We start from the raw sequence: 25,783 nt of genomic DNA on the forward strand, positions 1-25,783 counted from the left end.
TATACAAACCACGATTTGGGCCTTGAAAATCTCTCCAACGTAATCTCTTGCTTGCCTGTGCTTTGAAGCTGCTGAATCACGAGGTCACGCTCGAGGGATGTGGAATGGACAGCACGGGACTGTTTGCGATTATGGACATCCTACTTGTGTTGAACTTGTGGAATGTACAGGGAATGGAACAGTACTTGTGGAATTTACTGGTGGTAGGACCTCTTATGAGTCCGCGTGGGTAGGTACCACCGCCCTGCTTATTTCTGCCGTGAACCAGTAATGCGTTTCGGTTTGAATGGTGGGGCAGCCGTTGTAACTATACTTGAGACCTTAGAACTTGTATCTCCGGGTGGGTGGCGCATTTACGTTGTGGATGTCTATGGGCTCCAGTACCCACTTAACACCAGGTGGGCTGTGAGCTCGTCCACCCATCTAAGCAATAAAAATAAAAAAGGAAGAGAGTGAGCAGTTCATAGTAGTGTATTGTAAATGACCTGAAATAATCGGTTTTATTTAGTCGATTTTCTTATCCGCATAATTCTTCACAATTTCACATCTGTTCCAGCAAATCCACGACCACATCGCGTACAGATACGAGATCCTCGAAATAATAGGGAAAGGTTCGTTCGGGCAAGTTATCAGAGCTCTCGACCATCGCACCGGTGAGCAGGTAGCGATCAAAATTATCAGGAACAAGAAGCGCTTCCACCACCAGGCCCTGGTTGAAGTCAGGGTGTTGGATCACCTCCGATTGAAAGACAAGGACCAGTCGCATAACGTGATCCACATGCTGGATTACTTTTACTTCAGGAATCATTTATGCATTAGTTTCGAATTAATGAGGTGAGTTCCGGTTTCAGAAAATCTTCTTAGATCTAGTGCAGGTTTGTTCGAAATCATTAGTAACATTTTCAAATATGCCAATTTAGAAATAAGTTTCAGTTCCATTCTATTATACCTATATATATATAAATGAATAGCTGTTCGTTAGTCTCGCTAAAACTCGAGAACGGCTGGACCGATTTGGCTAATTTTGGTCTTGAATTATTTGTGGAAGTCCAGAGAAGGTTTAAATGGTAGACAAATATGAAAATGCTCGGAATTAAATAAAAATAACAATTTTGTTTTTCCTTTGATGTGTTTCCCGTCGGATGGATTCCTTTTGTCTGTTTTAAGTTTATTTTATACAAAAGTTTAGGTATTTTATTTATCGATTGAGGCACTACGAAGTTTGCCGGGTCAGCTAGTTACGAAATAAAAATAGATAGTTCTTTAATGTAGGCATTGGCCCAAAAAGATCGTGAAAACAGATATTCTATAGCGTAGCTTTCTGTTTGAAAATTACATTCACACAAACGCTGCGATTTTTATTATTGTAGATAAGATGAAGATCGTTTTAAAATGTTTGGTAAGATCGCTAACGTAACCTTCTAATTCGTTTATGACCAAAATAATTCTGAAAGGGACTCGCCAGATAGCATTTCATCTTTATTGTTAATGCTTTTCTTTAATTATCAGTTATCCTGGTTCACGAAATTACAATGCATGGAAAACAATGGAAACTGTAAACTGAGATAAAAAATATCGTGGAACTATTAAGCTCGGCCGCGTACTGGAAATTAGTTTTGGTTCAGGCATGTTTCCGTAGTGGGTACAGTTAACAATATTTTGTGCCATTTCCCGCACTCCTCTAGCTAACTTGACGGATGGTTTCGTTTCTCTAAATTAAGATAAATGAGGAAAATATCGCGCAAAAAAGACCGTCAAAAATAGTTCGACTGGTTCTAGACTTACACTTATCGCATTCACGTCTAGTGTTCTTAGGTTTTCACGACGTTAAGGCCTTTAACTTAAAGGTTAACTTCCCTGTTTAAGGTTAACTTCTACGATATAATCAGAGGAAGATCGGGTTGATAATTCAATAAAATCAATACAAAATTCAAACTCAAACTCTTTAGGGACAAAAGAACAAAAAACACTAATTTAAATTATTCTTTATGTGATTTGTTCATTTTATATTCAAAACAATTCAATAGGTTAAAAAAAATTACAAAAATAGCGACTATACAATTTTTAAAAAATTAGTTGACATAGGTGGGCATTTGACGCAGAGTTGAATATATAAATAATAAAAAAAAAAACAAAGATACACACATACTTAAATTATTATGCCAATGTCCCTAAAGAGGTTAAACCTGTTTTTTAATCTCGATACGAAACCTTAAACAGAACGCTGACTGTGATTAATAATTAGGTATTTTTATCACGAGCCTAGTTAAGGCTAGTAGATACATGATACATGCAGCCTTAGTGTATGATCATATAGTTTTAGGTAAAGAAAAACCTTTATCATTTAAAAACTTTAAAACTCGTTAGTTTAAAAAAAGATTTTTAATGATATGGAACACTTCAGAATGAATAAACAATAAAAAAACTTAATTGCGTTTTCTGTGTTATAGAAATCAACATTTAAAGTCCTTAATCTCATTTTAAATTAATATTTTAAACAATATTATTATATTATGCAAAGCTGAACTACTCTTTTTACTGAATGATAGGTAAGTGATGCCGCCTAAGAATTTTTTTTTTATTGCCTTTGTAGGCAGACGAGCGTACGGCCCACCTGATGGTGAGTGGTTACCGTCGCCCATGGACTTCAGCAATGCATGAGAGCAGGGCCAAGCCGCTGCCTACCGTTAAATTAATGGCTACCGTTAATTTGTTACAACTAAAGAGTTTTAAAGGTTTTATTTGAAAAAGATTTTTCTTTTACATATACTTAAGTATCTCGATTTATGTTAGTATTGGTATCAAGTGGCCAGGGTCGATTTATCATATCTTCTCAAAAAATAGGCCGATGATTTAATGATTGAAATGTCCATTATTATTGTTTATTTGTTTCCAGCATCAACTTGTACGAGCTGATAAAGAAGAATAACTATCAGGGCTTCAGTTTGAGCCTCATCAGAAGGTTCGCTAGCTCGTTACTGCGCTGTCTTCGGCTCCTCGAAGCTGAGAACATCATACACTGCGACTTGAAACCGGTTAGTTTTCTGTTTTAGTTATATTTAAGGGGAAATGAAATCTAAGCCACATGCGGAATCGATATCTTAAAGTAAGTAAGCCATATCTTGTTAAAGGCGTTCAACTTCCTCATTGGGACACAATAGTGGTAATTTGCAAATTAAATCAGTCGGGTATTGGTCATCGTGGCCTAAAGGATAAGACGTCCGGTGCATTCGTATCGAGCGATACATCGCTGTTCGAACCCCGCAGGCGGGTACCGATTTTTCTAATGAAATACGTACTTAACAAATGTTCACGATTGGCTTCCATTGTGGGCTGTGAGATCATCCACCCATATAAGCAATAAAAAAATAATAAAAAAACCTGCATCGGGTATTATTAACTTTTGGCCTTTTCATGAGCTCCCCCACTGCTTTCCAATTTTAAAAATAAAACAGTAATACTTTGTCATAGTCATAAAAATCATCTAGATTGGGGCTTATATTTCAAGAGAGGTTTCAAGGAGGAAGCGAGATTTTCTATGGATTTTGATAACAAAATTTCCCCCTACTCCACAAAATCAAATTAAAGTATGTCGCAGCTGTTACAACATACTAGACTTTGAAGATTACTCACTGACACAATTTTCCGTATTTATAATTTACTGGTGGTAGGACCTCTTATGTCCGCACGGGTAGGTACCATCACCCTGCCGATTTCTGCCGTGAAGCAGAAATGCGTTTCGGTTTGAAGGGCGGGGCAGCTGTTAAAAATGAGACCTTAGAACTCAAATCTTAAGGTGGGTGGCTGCATTTACGTTGTAGATGTCTATGGGCTCCGGTAATTACTTAGCGCAACGTGAGCTCGTCCACCCATCTAAGCAATAAAAATTAATTACATTTCTTTGGGTCTGGAGAAAATCGACAGACTTCTAGACGCCAAACGCCAGACCTACGCGTTGGGGACGGTAGGCGGGGGATTCTGGACTTAAAACGATTAAAATCTTCTGTTATCCAACAACCATGTCTGAACCTTGGGTGAGGTCATCGATGGCAGACTATCCCATAGTGATGTACAAGACCAAATAATTTCCCAGGAGAACATCTTGCTGAAGGCCAGGGGCAGTTCCTCCATCAAGGTGATTGACTTCGGCAGCTCCTGTTACACAGACGCTCGTGTCTACACATACATACAGTCGCGATTCTACCGGAGTCCCGAAGTCATACTAGGGTTGCAGTACGGACCGGCCATTGATATGTGGAGTATGGGTAAGGTCCACTTTGGGTGTCTGTGTTACTACACTTCTCTCTAATTAAAGGTGCGAGAAAGAGTTGCAGATAATTGCAGTCTTTTGAAAAAGAAGAAGCACGTAAGATATTTTTGCAACTGTGAGCTTGATTAAAAAGTATACAACTCATCTATACTTATTAATATTATAAAGCTGAAGAGTTTGTTTGTTTGAAGTTTGAACGCGTTAATCTCAGGAACTACTGGTCCGAATTGAATTTTTTTCAGTGTTTGATAGCCCATTTATCGAGGAAGGCTATAGGCTATATAACATCATGCTAAGACCAATACAAGCGGAGCACCAATAAAGAATGTTTCAAAATCGGGGCTATTTTTACCTTTTGATAGCTTCCGCTGCGTGCGCTGCAGAAACGGTTAAAGTTTCGCTAAAGTAATGTATGACAGAATTGTTCCCTTTTAAAAGATCTAAAAAAAAGTCCGCGACAGCACATGTCTATATGTTAAGGTTGGCTCACTATAACGTTTTTTATGCTAACCAAATTTGTTCTAAAATAAACCATTATTTGTGAACTATTCCACGCGGACGAAGTCGCGGGCAAAAGCTAGTGTATTATATATACAGTGATCTCACGATTTTGGCGGGGAAATCAGTACTTAATTTTTTAAACTTAATCGAATATTCGCCTATAATGTTTAGCTTTTTTTTAAAAAAAAACGCGCATGAAATAAATTGAAATTAACAAAAACCTACTTGTAATAAAACGTCATAGACAAAACTCACTAAATTCTTTACACCGCAGTAAACTAAAAAAGAGATCTCTATCAAACGAATAGATTCAAATGGACAAATTAACATTTCATTTACATAATTGTTTAATGTGTGTCGTTTCCGTTAACGGATCGCACGTATTACGTATTACGAATGACTAGAAACATCTCTGAAATAATTAAACTAGAAATGTCAATGAATTATCAAACAACAAAATTGTTTATGGCCGAACTCTATTGTCATTGGGTCATTACAAACAATTCAGCGTTTTATTCACGTTTCCGCAATTAAAACGTGAGATATATGTAGATATTCGATGACCTTCTTTGATGTATAGAGTGGAAAAGAGACGGAATGATTCAATGATGCGAAAGATTATGTTGATAAGACGCGCCCAGTCTGCATTTACTATGCCCATGTGTTACGTAAGCAGTAGTAGAAAGCAGGAGAAAGGTTCACCTGCCAGTGTACTTCCGAACTTGTAAGAATCTTGTTTTTTACGTCACTACCTACGTCCGCGGAATTTATGTCAGATAAAATACTATTTAAAGATGTATTTTTTTTTATTGCTTGGGTGTGTGGACAAGCTCATGACCCATCGGGTGTTAAGTGGTTAACGGAGCCCATAGACATCTACAATGTAAATGCCCCCATCCACCTTGATATACGAGTTCTAAGGTCTAAAGGGGACGGCCCATTTCAGGCCCAAAGCGGACAATAGATTAGAGAAAAAATACTTAGTGCATTAATTTTGTCATAAATAAATATGCATTTACTTTCTTCCAAATAAGCGCCACTACAGTTTACAATAAGTAGTTTAAAAAAAGTAACTCTATTGAAAAAAACAAGAGTTTTATTTTTGCGGGAAAAATATTGTCAGCTTCAAAACCTTTTACGTATTAAGTAAACATTTTAAGTACATATAAAAAAAAAACATATAAATAAATCATTTTAAATATTATCATTAATCAATCGATTTTAATCGATTTTAAGCACATAAAATAACATCAAAGACATACCCATTGGACTTTAACTTGTTACTATACTTGAGACCTTAGAACATATATCTAAAGGTGGGTGGCGCATTTACGTTGTAGATGTTTGTGGGCTCCAGTAACCACTTAACACCAGGGTGGCTGTGAGATCGTCCACCCATTTAAGCAATAAAAAAAAACTTAACTTGTATTGTTATTTAAATATGTACAACTAAAACAAAAACATTAAAAATAAAATATAATGTGTACTCGTAAAAAAAAGGTTAAGAAATAAATCCAATATCGGTTATTTAAAAAAATGATCGATATATGAATTTCATGTAATTATTTTTCTTTATACTGACAACACTGATTTTAGTCTGACTGACGTGAGACTTCGCTTGCTGCTTGTGCTTGCGTTCAAAATGGATGTGTTTTGATTTTTCTTCGATTTATTTTGCTTTTATCAATAACGTTTCATACTACGGCTGAAAACCATTGTGTGAATTGTGGTTTTAACCTGACCGAGATTTAAAACCGTGTATATGCTCTCCTGTGCTATTTTTAGATGATTTACTAATTGTGTATGAAGATGAAGAAAAAATAGAATAATATAGATATTTAAAGAAGTATGTGTGTTTTTTATACCCTAATAACTACAATTGGATAAAAATACATTAGGAACATCTTAAACGTTAAAAAAAGAAAAGTTCTTGAGGTATTTATATAGAAAATTAACCTCAAAACGAGTTTTTTATTTTTATTATATTTTTTATAATAATGGCGTCAATTTCAATATATTTTTTAGATATCTAATACATTTAAGAACTTGAATCAGTCCATTTTTATAGTAATATTTGATGTCCACCTTGGGCCTAGCACACTATGGAGAGTGGGCATTCCCCTTTTAACAGTACAACGGCTGCACCCGCCCTTCAAACCGAAACGCATTACTGCTTCACGGCAGAAATAGGCAGGGTGGTGGTACCTGCCCGTACGGACTCACAAGACGTCCTACCACCAGAAATCACGCAAATTATAATTTTGCGGGTTTGATTTCTATTACACGATGTTATCTCTTCACCGTGGAAGTCAATCGTGAATATTTTTTAAGTACGTATTTCATTAGAAGAATTGGTACCTGCCGGTGGGATTCGAACGCCGGTGCATCGCTAGATACGAATACACCAGACCACTTAACGTTTAAGCCACAACGACTTTTAGACATTTTAATAATATTTCTCTTTTATACATGTCATGAAATTCTGTGGATGAGATATAGTCACAATAAAATCGAAAATAAAACTAAAGAATAAATATTCATTACTTATAAAGTAATAATGAATTGGAATGAGCTCGTAACAATGAGTAGAGCAGGAAATGACCTAGTGCCTTAATGCCAATTATTATATCCGACTTGCCACTATTACTTTAACGACTCTGATTGTGCCAGAGCAATAATGTGTTTCTGGTGCTATGCTATTTAAATCCGTACAAATAATTAGCCACATATTACGTCTCGAGCTATGACATTATTCTGACTTAAGTAAATGTAGCATAATATTTCACAAAAATAATGATTGGTTGATTATTTATTTGCATTATATTAACATTGAAACATGTTTTAAGGTAATTTTTTATTGCTCTTCTAGGCAGAAGAGCGTACGGCCCCACTGATGGTGAGTGGTTACCGTCGCTCACGGACCTCAACGCTTAACCCATGCATCAGCCCGCTGAGTTTCTCGCGGGATATTCTCAGCGGGTCGCGATTGCGATCCGGTAATAGATTCATTCGCGAAGCAATTGCTCTTGAATTGTTAGATCTCCTTTAGAGGCGCAGCTCTTAGCAAATCCCACCCCTCCTGGCTGAGCCTTTGCTCGCTCACCTGTCCTGGTGAAACTGGAAAGGCCTCTAGGCCACCAGTAATTCCTCATAGAACAAAAAAGAACATTAGCAATGTTAGGGCACAGCCGAGCCGATGCCTACGATCTCAATAGATACTTAGCACTCGGATAGTCTTTGTCTCGTATTCTGTCCGCCTATCTATTTCGTCAAACATTATAAAATCGTAAAACAAATAATTGTATTATTACTCACAAAATCCGTAATTATCTTTTAACGTTATTACATTTTATTTGATATAATATTCGACGATCATCCCATAGATTCGATGCTGTAAATAAAAAATATTGAATCGAATTAACAAACAAACAGACCCTGGTTTCTTAGTAGGCATTAATCCTTAGAGACTCGAACGATAACACGTTATTTCAGTAAATAAAGCCGGGGTTTCAGATTGATCAAAACTTGTTTGCACATTTCGATTGATCGCGAAAAAGTATTTTCAAATGAAGTCCTGTGTTTGTAGAGGTCAAAATTGTCCGCATTTTTGCGACCATTATGGAATGGAATGAACCTTTTTTGGGCGACTTGTGGTAGAAATTGATTGGTAAAGTGAGAAAAAATTGCCCTTTCCATGCAAATCTTTCTATGCATTCATAGACAGATTGACAGATTTATTGGTGGTAGGACCTCTTATGAGTCCGCACGGGTAGGTACCACCACCCTGCCTATTTCTGCCGTGAAGCAGTAATGCGTTTCGGCTTGAAGGGTTGGGCAGCTATACTGAGACCTTTGAACTTATATCTCAAAGTGGGTGGCGCATTTACGTTGTAGATGTTTATGGACAACGGTAACCACTTAACACCAGGTGGGCTGTGAGCTCGTCCACTCATCTAAGCAATAAAAAACATACAGAGCTGCTTTACGTATCAATATTTTTTTTGTTATGTAGCTATTGTAATAAAATTGCAAAAATCTTTAAAGACGGTAGGCAGTGGCTTGGGTATGCCCTTGGCTTTGCTGACGTTCATGGGTGACGGTAACCACTCTCCGTCAGGCGGGACGCATGTTCACCACCAAAGGCAATTAAAAAAAAAAAGACGATAAGTTTGTTATCCAATATGTGATTTTAATTAAACGACGCTTGCACCGAATATAATCTTTCACTTGTAAGAACTGCTTGAACATCCGTGCAGAGGTTCTGGAGAAATTCGCAAACAAACAGACATACAATAATTCTAAAAATCAGTGGTTAACTCATATCGAGTGATACGACCATGCCAGGTTTATAATATTGCAAGCACTTACCACTTTTTCTACTTAATTCACGCTAGGGTCTCTGAGCTTCCTAGACCATCTTATTAACAGGTGGTCCACGAGATGATATAAACCAAACCAAAACTAATAATTAGATTAACAAACAAACAAAAAAACCAAACATAGCCGTACAAATCGCTTTATGCTAAAATTTGTTTCAAAACTTAATTTTATGCTTGTTTAAAATGTAAATAACGGCGTTTTTTGTTATGCCTCAATCTTTTCGAGAATTTTCGATTACCAAATACGAAGATTCTGAAAATGTTTTCTATTGTTTTGTTTTAAAATATGCACCTGAGTGTGTGCAGAGCAGGGATTATAGTAAATGAAAGTGAAAATTCAAAAACGAATCGGAAATTTAAATATTATAGGGCCAATATTTCCCTAGCTTCTCAAACCTTGTAGCATCACTACATAGTATAAAACAAAGTCGCTTTCTCTGTCCCTATATCTGTCTGTCCCTATGTATGCTTAAATCTTTAAAACTACGCAACGGATTTTGATGCGGTTTTTTTAATAGATAGAGTGATTGAAGAGGAAGGTTTATATGTATAACAGCATCCATGAAATAGTGAAGAAATCAATAATAAATTACAGTTTCCGAAGCGAAGCGAGGGCGGGTCGCAAGTACAGTAATATAGTGAATTATATGTGATTCTCGCGTGGTACCCTGCGAATGTGAATTTTCTTGAAAAATAAAACAAAGTATTAACGAGGTTCGTTTCCAGGGTGTATCCTTGCGGAACTTCACACGGGCTATCCCTTGTTCCCGGGAGAGAACGAGGCCGAACAACTAGCCTGCATCATGGAGCTGCTCGGACCGCCTCCACCAGACCTGCTAATCCACGCTACCAGAAAGAGGCTTTTCTTCGGTACGTTTTTATTAAAATGCATCAGTAACAAACAAAAAGATACCTTAGAATTCATGACAAAACCGGATAAATTGTAATTGAGATCTTAATAAAGTCACACGTGTTAAATGTTAATTAAAATTATAACACGTGCTAAAATTAAATGTTAATTAAATAAAAAAATATAATTTGCGTAATTACTGGTGGTAGAGGACCTCTTGAGAGTTCGCGCGGGTAGGTACCACCACCCTGCCTATTTCTGCCGTAAAGCAGTAATGCGTTTCGGTTTGAAGGGTGGGGCAGCCGTTGTAACTATACTTGAGACCTTAGAACTTATATCTCAAGGTGGTTGGCGCATTTACGTTGTAGATGTCTATGGGCTCCAGTAACCACTTAACACCGGGGGGGCTGTGAGCTCGTCCACCCATCTAAGCAATCATTTTTTTTTTTACTGAATTACAAAACGTTAATTGGCTATTTATTAAACTGTTGAATTATTCTGTTTAACGGTATAGATTCGAAAGGTTCTCCTCGAAGCGTGACGAACTCAAAAGGAAGAAAACGCAGACCCGGGTCAAGGACTTTAGCGTCGGCCGTCAGAACCGAAGAGCCGGCCTTCCTGCACTTCCTCCACCGGTGCTTAGAGTAAGATCATTTTCAATTGCCGAAATAGTTCAATAAGTTTTTCACTAGTTGCAGATTCTATCAACGTATGTGAACCCATTTGGTCGCTCATCCTAACATTGAGTTAACGAGTCCTAAGCTTAATTAACGAGGCTATCTTGATTTAAAAGGTGAAAGTTAAATTGCATTAAATTAAACCGCCGGTTTGAGTCCTGAGAGCTCACCTACACGCTAGGATAACGCTGATATATCCTCTCAAGGATATCAGCATAGGTAGGAAAAAGATAATTTAAATTAATGCTTCATGCACTTCATATAATGAGCAGAGATGGTCACAACATTCAGCCCATTGAGTTTCTCGCCGGATCTTCTCAGTGTTCGCGTTTCCGATCCGGTGGTAGATTCTGCGAAGCACTGCTCTTGCTAGGGTCAGTGTTAGCAACACTCCGGTTTGAGCCTCGTGAGCTCCCCTACACACGTTAGGGCGAAGCTGAAATAGCCTCTCAAGGCTATCAGCATAGGTGGGAAAAAAAGAAAAAAAAACAACATTCTACCATCAATTACTTTCTTGTACGTCAGAGTTAAGAGCAAGATATTTTTTTCCCTAGGGAATGCAGATTGTAGTCACAAACAAAACATCCTAGTTTGCATTTCGTAGATTTATCATGGAACTGGTCTGAATACGCGTTTGTTACGCGTCATGGGAAAGCTGCGATGAGTTGTCGCATTGCGCAATCGTGTGAACCTTACCGAGTCGCGGAATAACTCATAATTACTTTGTAATAACTCGACTTATACATTCGTGAGTTTGTTTTCTGTGGTTCGGAAAACGTTAAGTCTACGGGCTGCGCGAAATGAATACCAGTTATCGTATTATTAATGAGCTCTTTATTATATAACAATATTTTGCCATTTGAAGTTCTATTTTGAGTGATAAATAGTGCTAATCTACGTGAATCCTTATTTAATTAGCGTGAATGGAAAAGTCTTTTGTCTACTTCAGCGAATATATTTTTATTGCAAACTTATTGCATCAAGGAATAAGATATCGTATTCGAGTAGTTATTAAAAATCTGTGTCATTCGGCATTCGCTTGAATGTTAATTTTTCGATTTTTTTATAAACAAGCAAAGATTAGATACATTCAACCATACTATGACGATGGCATTAGTTATAAATAGTTATAGTTGCGAAACCTTCTTTATAATGTTGCGCCTACCATTATCATTCTCAATCGGGTGCAAAATGTTAATAAATAATTTCGATGATGATGATTTAGTCATCTACATTTCCTGCCCTTCTCCCAGTCACCTGGGGTCGGCGCAACATGTTTTCTCCTTCCATACTCTTCTATCATATACCATTTCTTCGCTCACTCCCCTCTTACCCATATCGTCTTTCACACAATCCATCCATTTCTTCTTAGGTCTACGTCCTAGATATCCTTCCACATTCATAGTTAACACTCTCTTACCAACCTCATTTTGATTTCGTCACATCACATGTCCATACCATCCCAAACGCGCACTCCTCAGCTTCTCTGTCACAGGTGCCACTTTCAGACTTCCTCTAACATATTCATTCCGTATTCTATCCATTCTCGTTACTCCACACATCCATCGCAACATTCGCATCTCTACTGCATGTAATCGCCTTTCATCATGATGATGATTTAGTATGAGAACTAAATTAAATAAAACAACACCACGTATTTCTTTATTTACTTATGTATTATCTATACTTATTTATCTACAATCTGGTAGTAGGACGTCTTGTGAGTCCGCATGGGTAGGTACCATCACCCTGCCTATATCTGCCGTGAAGCAGTACTGCATTTCAGTTTGAATGGTGCCAGCTACTTACGGTACTGTAAAAACTGTGACTTAGAACTCATGTTTCAAAATGGGTGACGTGGGTGATGTCTATGGGCTGCGATACCACTTAAAGCGAGGTGGGCCGCGTACACCCATCTTAGTTATCAGATATATATTTATATAGAAAATATATAACTTTCTGCGGTTGAAATTATTCTTATCCATAAATAAATAATCAAATTCGTCTTCCGTACATACACAAATGATGGGAAATATCTCAGTTCCGCGACAAATTCCTGCTCCATATCGATGTAGATAGAAAATTCGGTTTACGAACTACCTATCTTTTGCTAAGCGGTTACCGATTTTTTTTTATTGCTTAGATGGTTGGACGAGCTCACGGCCCACCTGGTGGCTATTAAGTGGCTACCGGAGCCCATAGACATTTACAACGTAAATGCCGCTACCCACCTTGAGATATGAGTTCTATGGTCTCAGTATAGTTACAACGGCTAGCCCACCCTTCAAACCGAAACGCATTACTGCTTCACGACAGAAATAGGCAGGGTGATGGTACCTACCCATGCGGACTCACAAGAGGTCCTACCACCTGTAAAAGAACCAAGAATCTGCGGGCTTTGCAAATATGTCATCGTCCAATTTGAGTTGTATTCGAAGCCACTGTTGCAACGAAATAACTGCTAATGCAGCGTCAGACGGTTCTACATACCGTGTTTAAATTATTTATTTTCGTACTAGCTGACCCGGCAGACTTTTTAGTGCCTCAGTCGATAAATAAAAGACAAACTTTTGTATAAAATAAATATAAACCAAACAAAAGGCATCCGTCCGACGGGGGACACATCAAAGGGAAAACAAAATAATTATTTTTATTTAATTCCGAGGATTTTCATATTTATCTACGTTTTAAACCTTCTCTGGACATCCACAAATAATTCAACACCAAAATAAGCCAAATCGGTCCAGCCGTTCTCGAATTTTAGTGAGACTAACGAACAGCAATTCATTTTTATATATAATAATATAGACTATTAGCGATAGTCGGGTAGACACTGTTCGTTACAATACAATTGGGATTTCGAAATGATAAATGGACTCCATGGAAATGCCAAATTGGACAGTAGAATTGATGCTTGGGCTCTTAAGTAAAAAAATGTACTGAAAGTGATTTTACGTTAACATTCAAAAGACTGGGCGGACTTGGATAATATTTGGCACCAAAATAGGTCTTCCTGGGTTGATTTTTTTTAACGCGGTAAATTACATGATACCCGGACAACGCCGGCTATGTCTTCTATGGTTATCGCTTGTTCATGGTTTTCGATATAGTTTTTTTTTATTGCTTAGATGGTTGGACGATGTCACGACCCACCTGGTGTCAAGTGGTTACTGGAGCCCATAGACATCCACAACGTAAATGCGCCACCCACCTTGAGATACAAGTTCTAAGGTCTCAGTATACTTACAACGGCTGTCCCTCCCTTCAAAAATAAATAAATAAAATAAATTGATTCAAATACAGAAGCTGCAACTCTTTATTCTGGGAAAATGCAATGCGCTTCATTATTACCGAATGACAAATTTGATACAGGCAAAACCACGGTAATCTCTACTGGTTATATTTATTTCCTCTTTCAAACTTTCTTTAATTATTAATATGAGCACACGAATATAATATTCAAATACGAAATTTAAACAAATCTAGTATGACGTAACACCTACATAATATATACTATAAAAAAAAACGATATATTTTTATATAAAACCGAAAATATCAATCGCATTTCTTTAATTTACATAATTAATTTAACTTAAAATTCTTATAGAACGAAGATGTTTAAGGTGTTCTCTGAGAAACGAGTTTATACCTACTTTCTATACACATATTGAAGAGATATTATATAAAATAGAAAACACATATGATTGCCAAACAGACACGGGAAATGTTTAGCATTCTCGTTACGTCACGCCTCTCGCGTTCATCGCGACGCTCAACCCAAGTTCAATGTGAGATGGCTCTCGACGTAATTACTGGCTCTGATTTCGCAATGCGATCGTCCTCCGCAGTAAAGAGTAGGAGTCGTTTCGGATCTGATCCACATTCGGTGCTTTTAGGCAATTCAACCGCCGGTCATCGTTCTCGTCGAACCCGTCCAATGCGTCGAAAGGTTTGGCGCGTAAATTAACTTACAGACACATCCCACTGAGGTTCTAGTCGGGTCTTCTCAGTGGGTCGCGTTTCTGATTCGGTGGTAGATTCAGCAAAGCACTGCCCTTGTAAGGATTAATGTTAGCACATTTATTTATTTATTTACTAGCTGACCCGGTAGACTTCGTAGTGCCTCAATCGATAAATAAAAGACTTAAACTTTTGTATAAAATAAACTTAAAACAAACAAAAGGAATCCGTCCGACGGGGGAAACATCAAAGGAAAAATAAAATTGATATTTTTATTAATTCCGAGCATTTTCATATTTGTCTACCTTTTAAGCCTTCTCTGGACGTCCACAAATAATTCAAGACCAAAATTAGCCAAATCGGTCCAGCCGTTCTCGAGTTTTAGCGAGACTAACGAACAGCAATTCATTTTTATATATATAGATTCAATTCAATACAAAGTCAGACTTACAGCTTGCACCAAACGCTTAGCTCGTGAACACAAAAACATTACTAAAATTATTAAGTATTATTATTTTGCTAAAAATAACATTATTTTAGACAAAAGTATTTCCCAACTATCGGCAAACACGTCAGCATCCTGGATTTCGGACAGAAATTCGTTTAGCAGCGCATGACATTTAGCATGACATGCTGAGCCCCGTGAGCTCGGCTACTCGCTCGGTAAAGTTATTATGACCCCTCGAGGTTAGGACAGGTAAGCAAAAAATAAAAAGGTATAATTGAACTGTAGAACAAATCGATCCTACGCCGTGATTCCGATTCAGGTGTAGATTCACACTGTTTTCTCGAGGGGTTGTCTCGTTTCGTCTCCACCCAATAATACCAAGCAATTGCTCCCACTTGTGAGCTTGAATTTTTTCGATTGAAAGTTAATTTTACTGCAGTTTCCGATCTTCGTTCCGAAATTATGATAGTTATGAAGTCAAATAACTTGATTGACTGACGAAATGCTATATTATTTTGAAAGTAATTGGTTTCCTTATTAAATTGGATTATTAGATCGAGACTTGTTACTCTTTGAACTAAGATTATGATTATACCTATGTCGTGCGTTGTAGTAATTGAGCGTGGACTTTATTTATCGTTCTAAGATATTTGTTTTTTCCTTATACGAGAAACTAGCCGTACTCGCCCGCTTCGCTGGGAATTTAAAATTAACATTATTATTTATTGTCAATATTATTAAGGAGTCCAACATTCATTTAAATATTAGCCTATCCATTTAGTACATGTATTTTCTACATGGATACCAAGTTTCAAGTCAATCGGTTGCACGGTTCAGTAGTTATAACGGAACATCCGTTAAAACAACTGTAGATTTATATATTGGTATAGATTAAGGACTTAAAAATAGACTAAAAAAATATAAAATTGACGCGTTGCTCTTAGCGGCTGATTTTGAAAGAGAGTTTGGTGTCATGGCGGACGTTGCTCACTGACACTTTTAACGTTCAGAAATTGAAGAACACTATGATATGATTATACCTTTCCAGACGGAATTTTATCGAATAATTCAATCTGTTATTTTATCGCGTTTCGTTTTATCTCATAACTTAATATTTCATTTTCTTAATAATAGGATTAGATTATTTGAGGTCAGGTCTTAAATGTACTACAGACTTTGATCATATAGTCTTCGTTGTGGCACAAGAAATAAAAACTATTTTTAGTTGATTCAGAGCAATTACCACCACGCTCTAATAACCAGACGCCGGCCCTACAGCGTCTTCAGAACTTCCTAGTGACCTTCACTGTGCTCTTCGAACCATTGAAGCGATTTAAATCATTATCCTTTGTACGACCAATTTTTCAGTGAAGACTTCAGAAACTCGCCCGCGACTCTAAACAAAGAATGATTTTCAATTGTTTCACATTTCTCCCTTCCGTATTTTAAAAACACAAGTAATATTTAGTACTGGAATTAAATGTGTCGTGTATTATCGGGCTTTCACATCAACTTCGCGGCTTGTAGCCGTTGGAAGTTTGCGGAATAGGAACCGGAAGCCGAGTCATTGTTGTTGAAAACTTTGGATATTGTAGAGTCTTTGAAATTCTTTAGATAATAATAGCGCATTACCGGGAAACGTTTACCGGAAGTCGCTGTTTTTTTTTCCTACCAAAGCTGATAAGCCTTGAGAGGCTATTTCAGCGTAACCTTAACTAGTAGGTGAGCGGGTCACGGGGCTCAAACCGGAGTGATGCTAACACTGACCCTAGCAAGAGCAGTGCTTCGCAGAATCTACCACCGTATCGGAAACGCGACCCGCTGAGAAGATCTGGCGAGAAGCTCAGTGGGCTGTGTCTATGGGTTAATTCGCTCGTGGGGCCTTCGTCGCAAGCGACGGGTTCAACCAGGACGGTGACCGACGCTGTTTTACGATTGAAGTATATTTTTCAAGCAAGAAGCAAGGATATAAGTTCTTGAGTAATTATGATATTTTACTGTCTAATTAACAGACTATAGTTTTTCGTCACTACAATAAATGATAGACAGGATCTTATTACATTTTGTACATTTATTGTATATTGTAATTACTTGTATAAACATTCTGTTGTCTGTCTATATCACTATGTCCAGTTTGAAAGAGGTTGTGCCTTTAGGCGAAGGCTTGCCCCTGTCCATGACATTGTCGGTGGACGGCAGTGATAACCATCATGAGACTTAAGCACTAATCCACATTTCAATATTGTGTTAACTACAGTTTATTTTTCGCACGGACCGAACCAATTTTTTGAAGTTTAGCAGTTTATTTGTCTTGAGTTTTCATCTTTACGACAAGAAGATCCCAACTGTTAGACGAGTGCAAAGTATTTTCTATAAATCAAAGTTAGGATGTTTTTATTTATTTATTTTAATGGCGTTAAATGGCACGTTAATGGCATTATATTGCCGATCCTGCAGACCAAATGGTAAACAGTTGACGTCGCCCCAAACAAGTCATCTCGGATCCTCCCGATCCACTAACGGTGCTTTTAGGTACCCCAAGCACCGGTCATCGTCCTCGTCGAACCCGTCGCTTGCGACGAAGGGCTGGGCGAGTAAATTAACCCACAGACACAGCCCACTGAGTTTCTCGCCGGATCTTCTCAGTGGGAATACATAACGGTAATAATAGTAATATATGTAATATACAGTTGAGAAAAAAAAATCGAAATATAAGTAAATGATAATTTCTTGTTATTTTATAATTCACATGATATTTTTCTTATATTATTAGACGAAAAAACTAGTTTAAATTTTATATCTAACCCCCATAAAAAAACTTTTTTTAATTTAAATGATTTTTTTCGAGTTTGAAATCGCAACGATTCTAAAGAAATTTCACTTCAATATATACTTTTGACTCACAAACAGTTTCATTTTTACCCCCCAAAATTTCATTTTACCCCATTTGGGGTAATTTACCCCGGTTCCCCGACCGCTGCTTTAGACTATCAACTTAGGTAAGAAAAAAAATCAATTAATAGGTATCGACTGCAGGCCCGATTTTCAATTGTTTACTAATAGATATTTGTCGTAAATCAATTAGTCAGTAGGTAATACTAGTCAACAAAGCGTGGCATCCCCGAGGCGTCTCACGAATACGGCTTCGCATTGTTGACCTTTACGATGCGAGTGAGAAGTGAAAGTGTTTATAAACATTACCGATTGTGACTTCTGCTCGTAAACTCCACGTCACGCTGTCTGTACGTATCGTGAGAAAGATTTATTACTGGTGGTAGGACGTCTTGTGAGTCCGCACGGGTAGGTACGCTTATTGCTGTCGTGAAGCAGTAATGCATTTCGGTTTGAAGGGCGGGGCAGCCGTTGTAACTATACTGAGACCTTAGAACTTATATTTCAAGGTGGGTGGGGCACTTACGTTGTAGATGTCTATGGGCTCCAGTAACCATTTAACACCAGGTGGGCTGTGAGCTCACCCACCTATCAAAACAATAAAAAAAAAGTAACTACTTCATTTTCCTTAGCTATACTGATTTTAATAGAGAGGAAGATTCTGGAAACTTGCATGTCAATATTTATGTCACTGCAATAAAATGTTGTAACTGAATAAGAAAATGCTCCATCAGAAAGGTGTATTTGCATTTATTATGTGCTATTTATTTGTTCTCTTTTGCGATATCGGTATTAAGTACATAGGCAAATTCTTCACTTCCGTATTTAATCTTGTAACAACGCACAGTTACGGTAACAAATACGCATCGACAACATTAAAACGTATACGCGACTTGCTTTTCACAATCGTAAAGTTTAAAGATCACCGTAATTTACATACAAATTATTATCAGAGTGCCTCGTCGCTGTTAAAATCGTTTTGGCCTGCCTGTTTAGTAATACGGTCGCATTATTGCCTTCCTATGAGCTACGCAACTTCACAATTAGATAGAACTGTGCGTCTGCAGTGAAAGGTTCGAACGGTTACCACATTTAGCGTCGGTTAGATTCTTCAGATCTGTCAATGCGCGATACCGCGAAACTTTGACAGATTAAGTTGTACTAGTGGTTCCCCAGTAGTCGAATTTCGACTATAATTCATTGAAATTATAAGTTTGAACATTACATATTATGATTCTGTTGTCAAAGTCTATCTTTTTTAATGTATTTTATCGCTGGTAAGATTTATGACTAGTAAGATCTTTAGGTCAAGTCCTATTTTAATTTGAATGAAAACTTTTTTATGTGAAAAATGATATTATGAAATGAAATGAAATCATGTTGATTATTATGAAACATGGCATAAAATGAAGTGCAAACGAAATGAAATTAAATGAAAACGAAATGAGATGATATAGGATGAAATATAATCTCAGTAAAATGGTGGACATTTACTGAGACTTTTTCAGTGGACTTTTTGGAGGATCCCGAGAAGTTACGTCCAGCGGCTTTGTTTCATTTTCCCATATTTGTGCACTTTCACAGATATTAAACAGTTAATGAACCACCGTTATTACACATTTAAACCTGAAGAAACACTAAACAGACAAATTAAAACTAATCACATAACTTCACTCCTCGCGTTCCCGCCTAAAAGTCCTCAAAGTCTATTAAAATTCTTTAATCACAGATTTCACCAATATTACACTATAGAAAAATAATATTAATAGACAAACACTATTACATAATTTATTCGCAATTTGACCACAGACTTTAAAGAGTAACAAAAGTTTGACATTAAACAAAGAGTATAAATAGGTATAGTGTGATGTTGTGTCAAATACATGATAGTGTGTGTAATGTTTTTTTTATTGATTTAAAGTATATATTATTATATATTTCTTTTGCATAGTAAAACAAAATATTATCATTCTGCACTCCTCCTCTATATTCTCTAAGTGTGGGAAATTTCATACTTCTCCGTCCGTGAATTTTCGTAAAAAGGGGCACAAAAGTTTTTGCTTTACGTATTAATATATAGATTATTGTTTATTTATTTGTTGTTTAGATGTTGGAAACGGAGTGGAAATATAAGGTCTAAGTCTGAATTGAATTGTACAAAGTGCTGTCCCAAACTGGAATGCAAGATTACTCTGCGGCTGACACAGGGAAGATGATAATTACACAATTCACTTTGCTACAGTAAATGCTCCTTGACCATCATAGTTGTGGTATTCTAAGCCAAAAACGCACAGCCATTATTACGAATGTTTAGTTGTTGATGGTGCCTATATAGTTTAAACTTTAACGGTAAAGACTTTTTGGAGACACCGCGAACAAATTTTATTTTAAGTCTTTATCATAGTCGGTTATTCTTGGCAGAGCAGTCGTGGTCACGTGGAATTCTTGTTTATTAAAGCCTTGACAGATGTTTTCCATAGTTTGCGAACTGAGGCCCGGCGCACAGACTCGTTAAGTGGGCTTTCAGGAAGGTATGTCACCTGATCAGTCCAGCGCATGGGGATTCGTCCACGAGATCTCTTACCATTGACCCTACCCTGAACAACAAGTTTCTCGACATTTTAAGTCTTAATACTATTAAATTAAATTAAATTAGATTGCAAAGACTTTTTTTTTGGGGAATGCAATAATTGATACATTTGCGCAGCTTGGTGTAACTAAATGAAAACATTTTTTTTCACGTTTTGTACCGTTGTATCTAATTTGTTGACAATACAAGTTCGTTATGACGAAACTTAGGAGGCTTGTGTCTGACAGCGTAGGTACTTACTGCGCCACGAAAAAAAAACCTTAAATTTCTTTTGTAATATCTCGAATTAAATAAAATGTTAAGTTATTTTGTGTGATCCAATTCCGTATTTGGATTAATGAAACATAATTGAGTACTGGTTATATCGATAACGATACATCCGATTTTCTGTATGCTTAGTGCGAGTTTTTTAACTTTCGCGATAGCATAAAAGTAACTCAAATATGTATGGAGTTGAAATGTTTGTCGCTAGGGGTCAACGGCGGATCCAGGGGGGGGTCATGGGAGTCATGACCCCCCCCTGAGCTAGTTCCAGGACTTGAACTAACTTGGACTAATTCAAGAACATCATGATTTATTTATTATCTATTGTTATCAAAATTAAATTATAAGTTCTTAACTTGCCCACGACTATGTGACCCCCTCCTGGCGCCAAAGCTGGATCCGCCCTTGCTAGGGGTGCTGTTCCAACTCCATCCAAATTTGAGCTAACTTTTACGCTATCGAGAACGTTAAAAAACTCGGACTAAGCACATTGAACGCTTGACATATTTAATTTATCTCTACCTAATCGTTGGTATTCTAAAGAGCTGTTATAGCTAGCTACTCTCGGGCGAGGCGCTTAATAGCTGACATACATAAATAAGAAATGATTTCAACCAATAGGAACTTGCTATTTGTCATGATTATTTTTCTATAGCAGATAACTGGTTGACACTCGTTGGCAAGTCATTCATTGTCATATTATACAAGCAGTTGCGTAAGTAACATAATGGATTACGCCGCGTCATGGAGCGTGGCTTCATACGCATTGACATAACTGATTAGCTGTGGTTTCCTAGTTTTAATTGACCCATTAAATTTGTATGGATATTAATTTGTTTGAAATTAATGGTTACGTGAATTTCATAGTTCTGTATTATAGTACGTTAATTCGGAATGTGTTGTACATAATCCGAGAGGTTTCAATTCAGCCGTGCCAAAATTACGTCAATGAATAACGTTGTAATTGGTTTTCGCATTCGTTTTTCACTGGTGGTAGGACCTCTTGGGAGTCCGCACGGGTAGGTACCTCCGCCCCGCCTATTTCCGCCGTGAAGCAGTAATGCGTTTCGGTTCGAAGGGTGGGGTAGCCGTTGTAACTATACTGAGACCTTAGAACTTATATCTAGAGGTGGGTGGCGAATTTACGTTGTAGATGTCTATGGGCAAATATAGTAACCACTTAACACCAGGTAGACTGTAAGCTCGTCCACCCATTTAAGCAATAAAAAAAATTATTTTGTTGTTGTCAAACCAAAATCTGCTATGTGCACTTTTTGAGATTTTTACTTTTTGACCTTTTCGTTTAGATCACAGCCTTATCTACCATATCACTGTATGTGTCTATCTAGCTTTAATATTTATCTATAGCTGTCATTTGATATATGTAGTTCTTAAAAATTCACCTTCATATACAATTTTATAAGAAAATGTTTTTACTCGCTAATTCAAAATAGAGTTTTTGCACATAGCAGGTTTTAGTTAGACAGCGACGATTGTCCTTATTAAGTTAATCAGAGAAAATTCTTACAAATATGTCTCAGTGCCATTTACTTAAAAAAAACAATATGCAATTGTAAGGAAAGTAAGAAGTAATTACAAGAATTATAATTTATCGCGAATTTAGTTTTTAATACACGATTTATTAATAAACTGCTCGGGATGTCAATACGACACTATTACAACTTCAAAGTAGCAAATCTCAATATTGTGACAATTGTAACAACGATTTAACCAATAGCTTCTGCGTCTCGTAATTAGCTGAACAAATATTTTTATTGCTTTAACACGCAGACAAACAAACTGTCCACTCAATTGAAAGCGGTCACTGCCGATATTATAATCAGTAGTTCAATACGAATATTGTCACGGAATTTTGAACAAAAACATCATCTAGATCTATTTAAACCCGAATCTAACGACTTTAATTATTTTTTATCAATAATATTACAACGAAATTCTCCAAGCTACGCATATAAACTGGGCGTGTTAGTTTGAACTCAAACGCAACTTCGAATAAGTTAAGAATTTAGGTATTATTAAAGTACTAAGAATTATTTCTCGGCCGTTCTAGAACCAGTAGGGAGCAAAAGTGATAGTTGTCTCCTTGAACTAGATTTCAGCGTTTTGCTGTGGACAGTAAGTTATAATTGTAAGGTCGATGACCAGATGCGAGTGAGGCTATATAAAGTAATAATTTTAAATAGCTTCTATGAAAATAATTATATCTGGTTTATTATTTACAGATGCGATTAGACTTTGTTTATGCGTCAAATCCAAGAGAGAGCAACCAAGACCTGACATAATAGCGGTTAAAGTATGAAATTGCCATTTTATTGTAATAGGTACTTCGAATTGACATAGAACCTTCATGGCTTGAGATTTTTGAGTGAAACTTTTTTCAGATGGTACCATCTATGAGATTCTTCTTTTAAAAAATGTGCAACGTTTGATTATGTTTTTTGTTCAGCCTAGACAAGAAAGATGGATACTTCGAAAATTCCAGTGATTTTTGAATACGAGTTCCAACGCGAAACTAACGCTGCAGAAACAGCCCGCAATATCAATGTTGCGTGAAAACTAATATGATTTATTGTCTTTGCGGGTAGATGAAGTACATGGTCGACATAATGATAAGTAGTCACTTTACGTTCATGGATATTGGCAATGGCACGGGCACAGTCAAACCGCTTCTTGCTGAGGACTCTCCAAAATGGAGGACTTTCCTCTCTTAAATACTACACGGAAAATATATTGTGAATTGTATCAACTGTACGCAAATTGACATTTGATTAATTATGATTCTAATCAAATCAAATCAAATCAAATCATCATACATCAGAATATATAATCACATATCAGAATTTATAAGTATACATAGTGAATAACATATATTTTTCTTTTAATTTATCAACCAATGCACTTACTATGTTCTTTTCTGGATCATCTTTGGTTGACTGGTACAGAATTCCTTGGACAATGTCCGCCAATGTACGTGAAGTTTTATTAGTAAATAAATAAATATTCAAGTTAATCAGACGTCTTGAACTTGGCGATAATTATGTTGGTAAATTCTGTTACATCGATAGATACAGATCAAACTAATAAAAGCGTGCTAAAAAGCTAATACAATTGATTCAAATCTACCGTTTTTTCTCGAAACCAAGACCCCAGTTCACATATATTCTAGATACGGAATAAACCTTATAATACTAGCTAAGTTATAATACGTATCGTGAATACCTCCTTTCAGTTTGACCTATCGAAACCCACAGTTAGGTACTCCGTACACATTACTAAATCTTAGAACTAGTTTTCCCTTCAATAAATCGATGCTAGACCCCAGATTAGTGTTTACTTTCAAACGAGTAAATTTATTTACAAATACAACTTACAATCATTTTTTAATGTTCTGTAGAGGGGCAAGAGGTCGACCGAAGAAGACATGGATGGAATGTGTGAATGGAATATGAGTGAGAGAGGAGTGAATGTTGAGATGACGGCTGATAAAAGAGAATGAATGGAATAGAAAAATTCGCTGTGCCGTCCCCACCTAGTGGGATAAGGTTGTAAAAGAAGAAGAAGAATCTATTATTTAATGTTCTCCGCTTCAAATGTATCTTCTGTTCTTTTGATTTTAATTAATTGGCAGAAGAATTGATCGTACACAATGTAGATGACAACGCGAATATCATCATGCACCTAGAGACATAATGCCCAATCCGAGTGAAGTTGTATCGAAAAACCCTTTTTTTCTCGGGCAAGGACCGAACCTCCTACAAAGTGTCCTAGGGGGCATACAGGATAATCGATCCGGCCCGGTCAGAGTAGGGGGGTTCCCGCGGTCAATACTATGTGGAGTATAACGACGAAAGGAAGATCTTCCACCGAGCGAGTGGTATTGCTCGGTAGACCGACGGTCCAAATGTTGTTGTTCAGAACTTGTATAATATTTATATGCAAGCTTATCTTAAAAATGTCGTAAGCAAGAATCAGGCATATGTCAAATATCTTGTGTTCTCTGATGACTACCGCCACAAATACAACCAGACTCGCGGCGCCATCCGTATCGAAAAACACCTGACCCATTATAAGACTACTTCACGCCAGTAGTAGGTAGAGCTACACCGAACCCTGAAGGGTCACAATACGACCCGCAATTCGTGAAAGTATACCACGTACAATATCGACCTCTCATCGGGCGCGGTTAGTGAGCGAGTATTACCAAACCAGATTATCGCCTTCCGCTATGCCAACCTAAACCCGTTCACTTGGATCGTTCACTTCGTTTATTCACATAATCATGAATTCGCAAAACGATAATTTCAAAAACCCATCTAGGTTTGTGTTACATTACATTGTAATGATTGTTCGGCGTTTATCTGGACTTTTTTGTGATTCGTGTGTTTGTAATTTGAGATATGATTCATTTATTGGAGCTGATAGTTCAGTTCAAAGATTTAATGAATGAAAGAAACAAGTTGAATTTTATTCTTTACATGAAGATCATAGGCTGGTTGTAACTCAAGGTCATTCGTGAGTTATCCTATGGGAACTTTTTAGTTTAGTGTGTTTTTAGTTACAAGTTGAGTTATTTTGTTCAATAGAATCCTTAACTAAGTCGTGCTGAATTCCAACGCTCCGGCACAGTTATTGAAGCTTATTGACAGCATCAGTGCCGTAGATTTCCTTGAGGTGTAAAGTCGAAGACTGTAGACTGTATTGTGAGCAGTATTGTGGAATTTTTATGGTCTTAAACAGGAATCTCAAATGTATTCGAATAATTCCTCTCTTGATCTTATAAACAAAACTTTTTTTTTATTGCTTACATGGGTGGACGAGCTCACAGCCTTATCTGGTGTTAAATGGTTAATGGAGTCCATAGACATCTACAACGTAAATGCCACCATCCACCTTGAGATATGAGTTCTAAGGTCTCAGTATAGTTACAACGG

The 25,783-nt window shown here is 37.0% G+C and overlaps 1 protein-coding gene across 1 annotated transcript in view; it reads left to right on the plus strand.

The window, feature by feature from the left end:
* The window catches only part of LOC101736056 (dual specificity tyrosine-phosphorylation-regulated kinase 2), a 71,471-nt gene that overhangs the window by 35,637 nt on the left and 10,051 nt on the right, over positions 1 to 25,783 (plus strand). The window contains exons 5-9 of the mRNA XM_062677104.1: positions 557 to 834; positions 2,897 to 3,035; positions 4,094 to 4,265; positions 9,877 to 10,020; positions 10,515 to 10,644. Of these exons, the coding sequence (XP_062533088.1) occupies positions 557 to 834; positions 2,897 to 3,035; positions 4,094 to 4,265; positions 9,877 to 10,020; positions 10,515 to 10,644 (863 nt within the window). The remainder of the gene's footprint in view (positions 1 to 556; positions 835 to 2,896; positions 3,036 to 4,093; positions 4,266 to 9,876; positions 10,021 to 10,514; positions 10,645 to 25,783) is intronic.

The sequence above is a fragment of the Bombyx mori genome, chromosome 4 (genome assembly GCF_030269925.1).
Source record: "Bombyx mori chromosome 4, ASM3026992v2".
Classification (NCBI taxonomy): domain Eukaryota; kingdom Metazoa; phylum Arthropoda; class Insecta; order Lepidoptera; family Bombycidae; genus Bombyx; species Bombyx mori.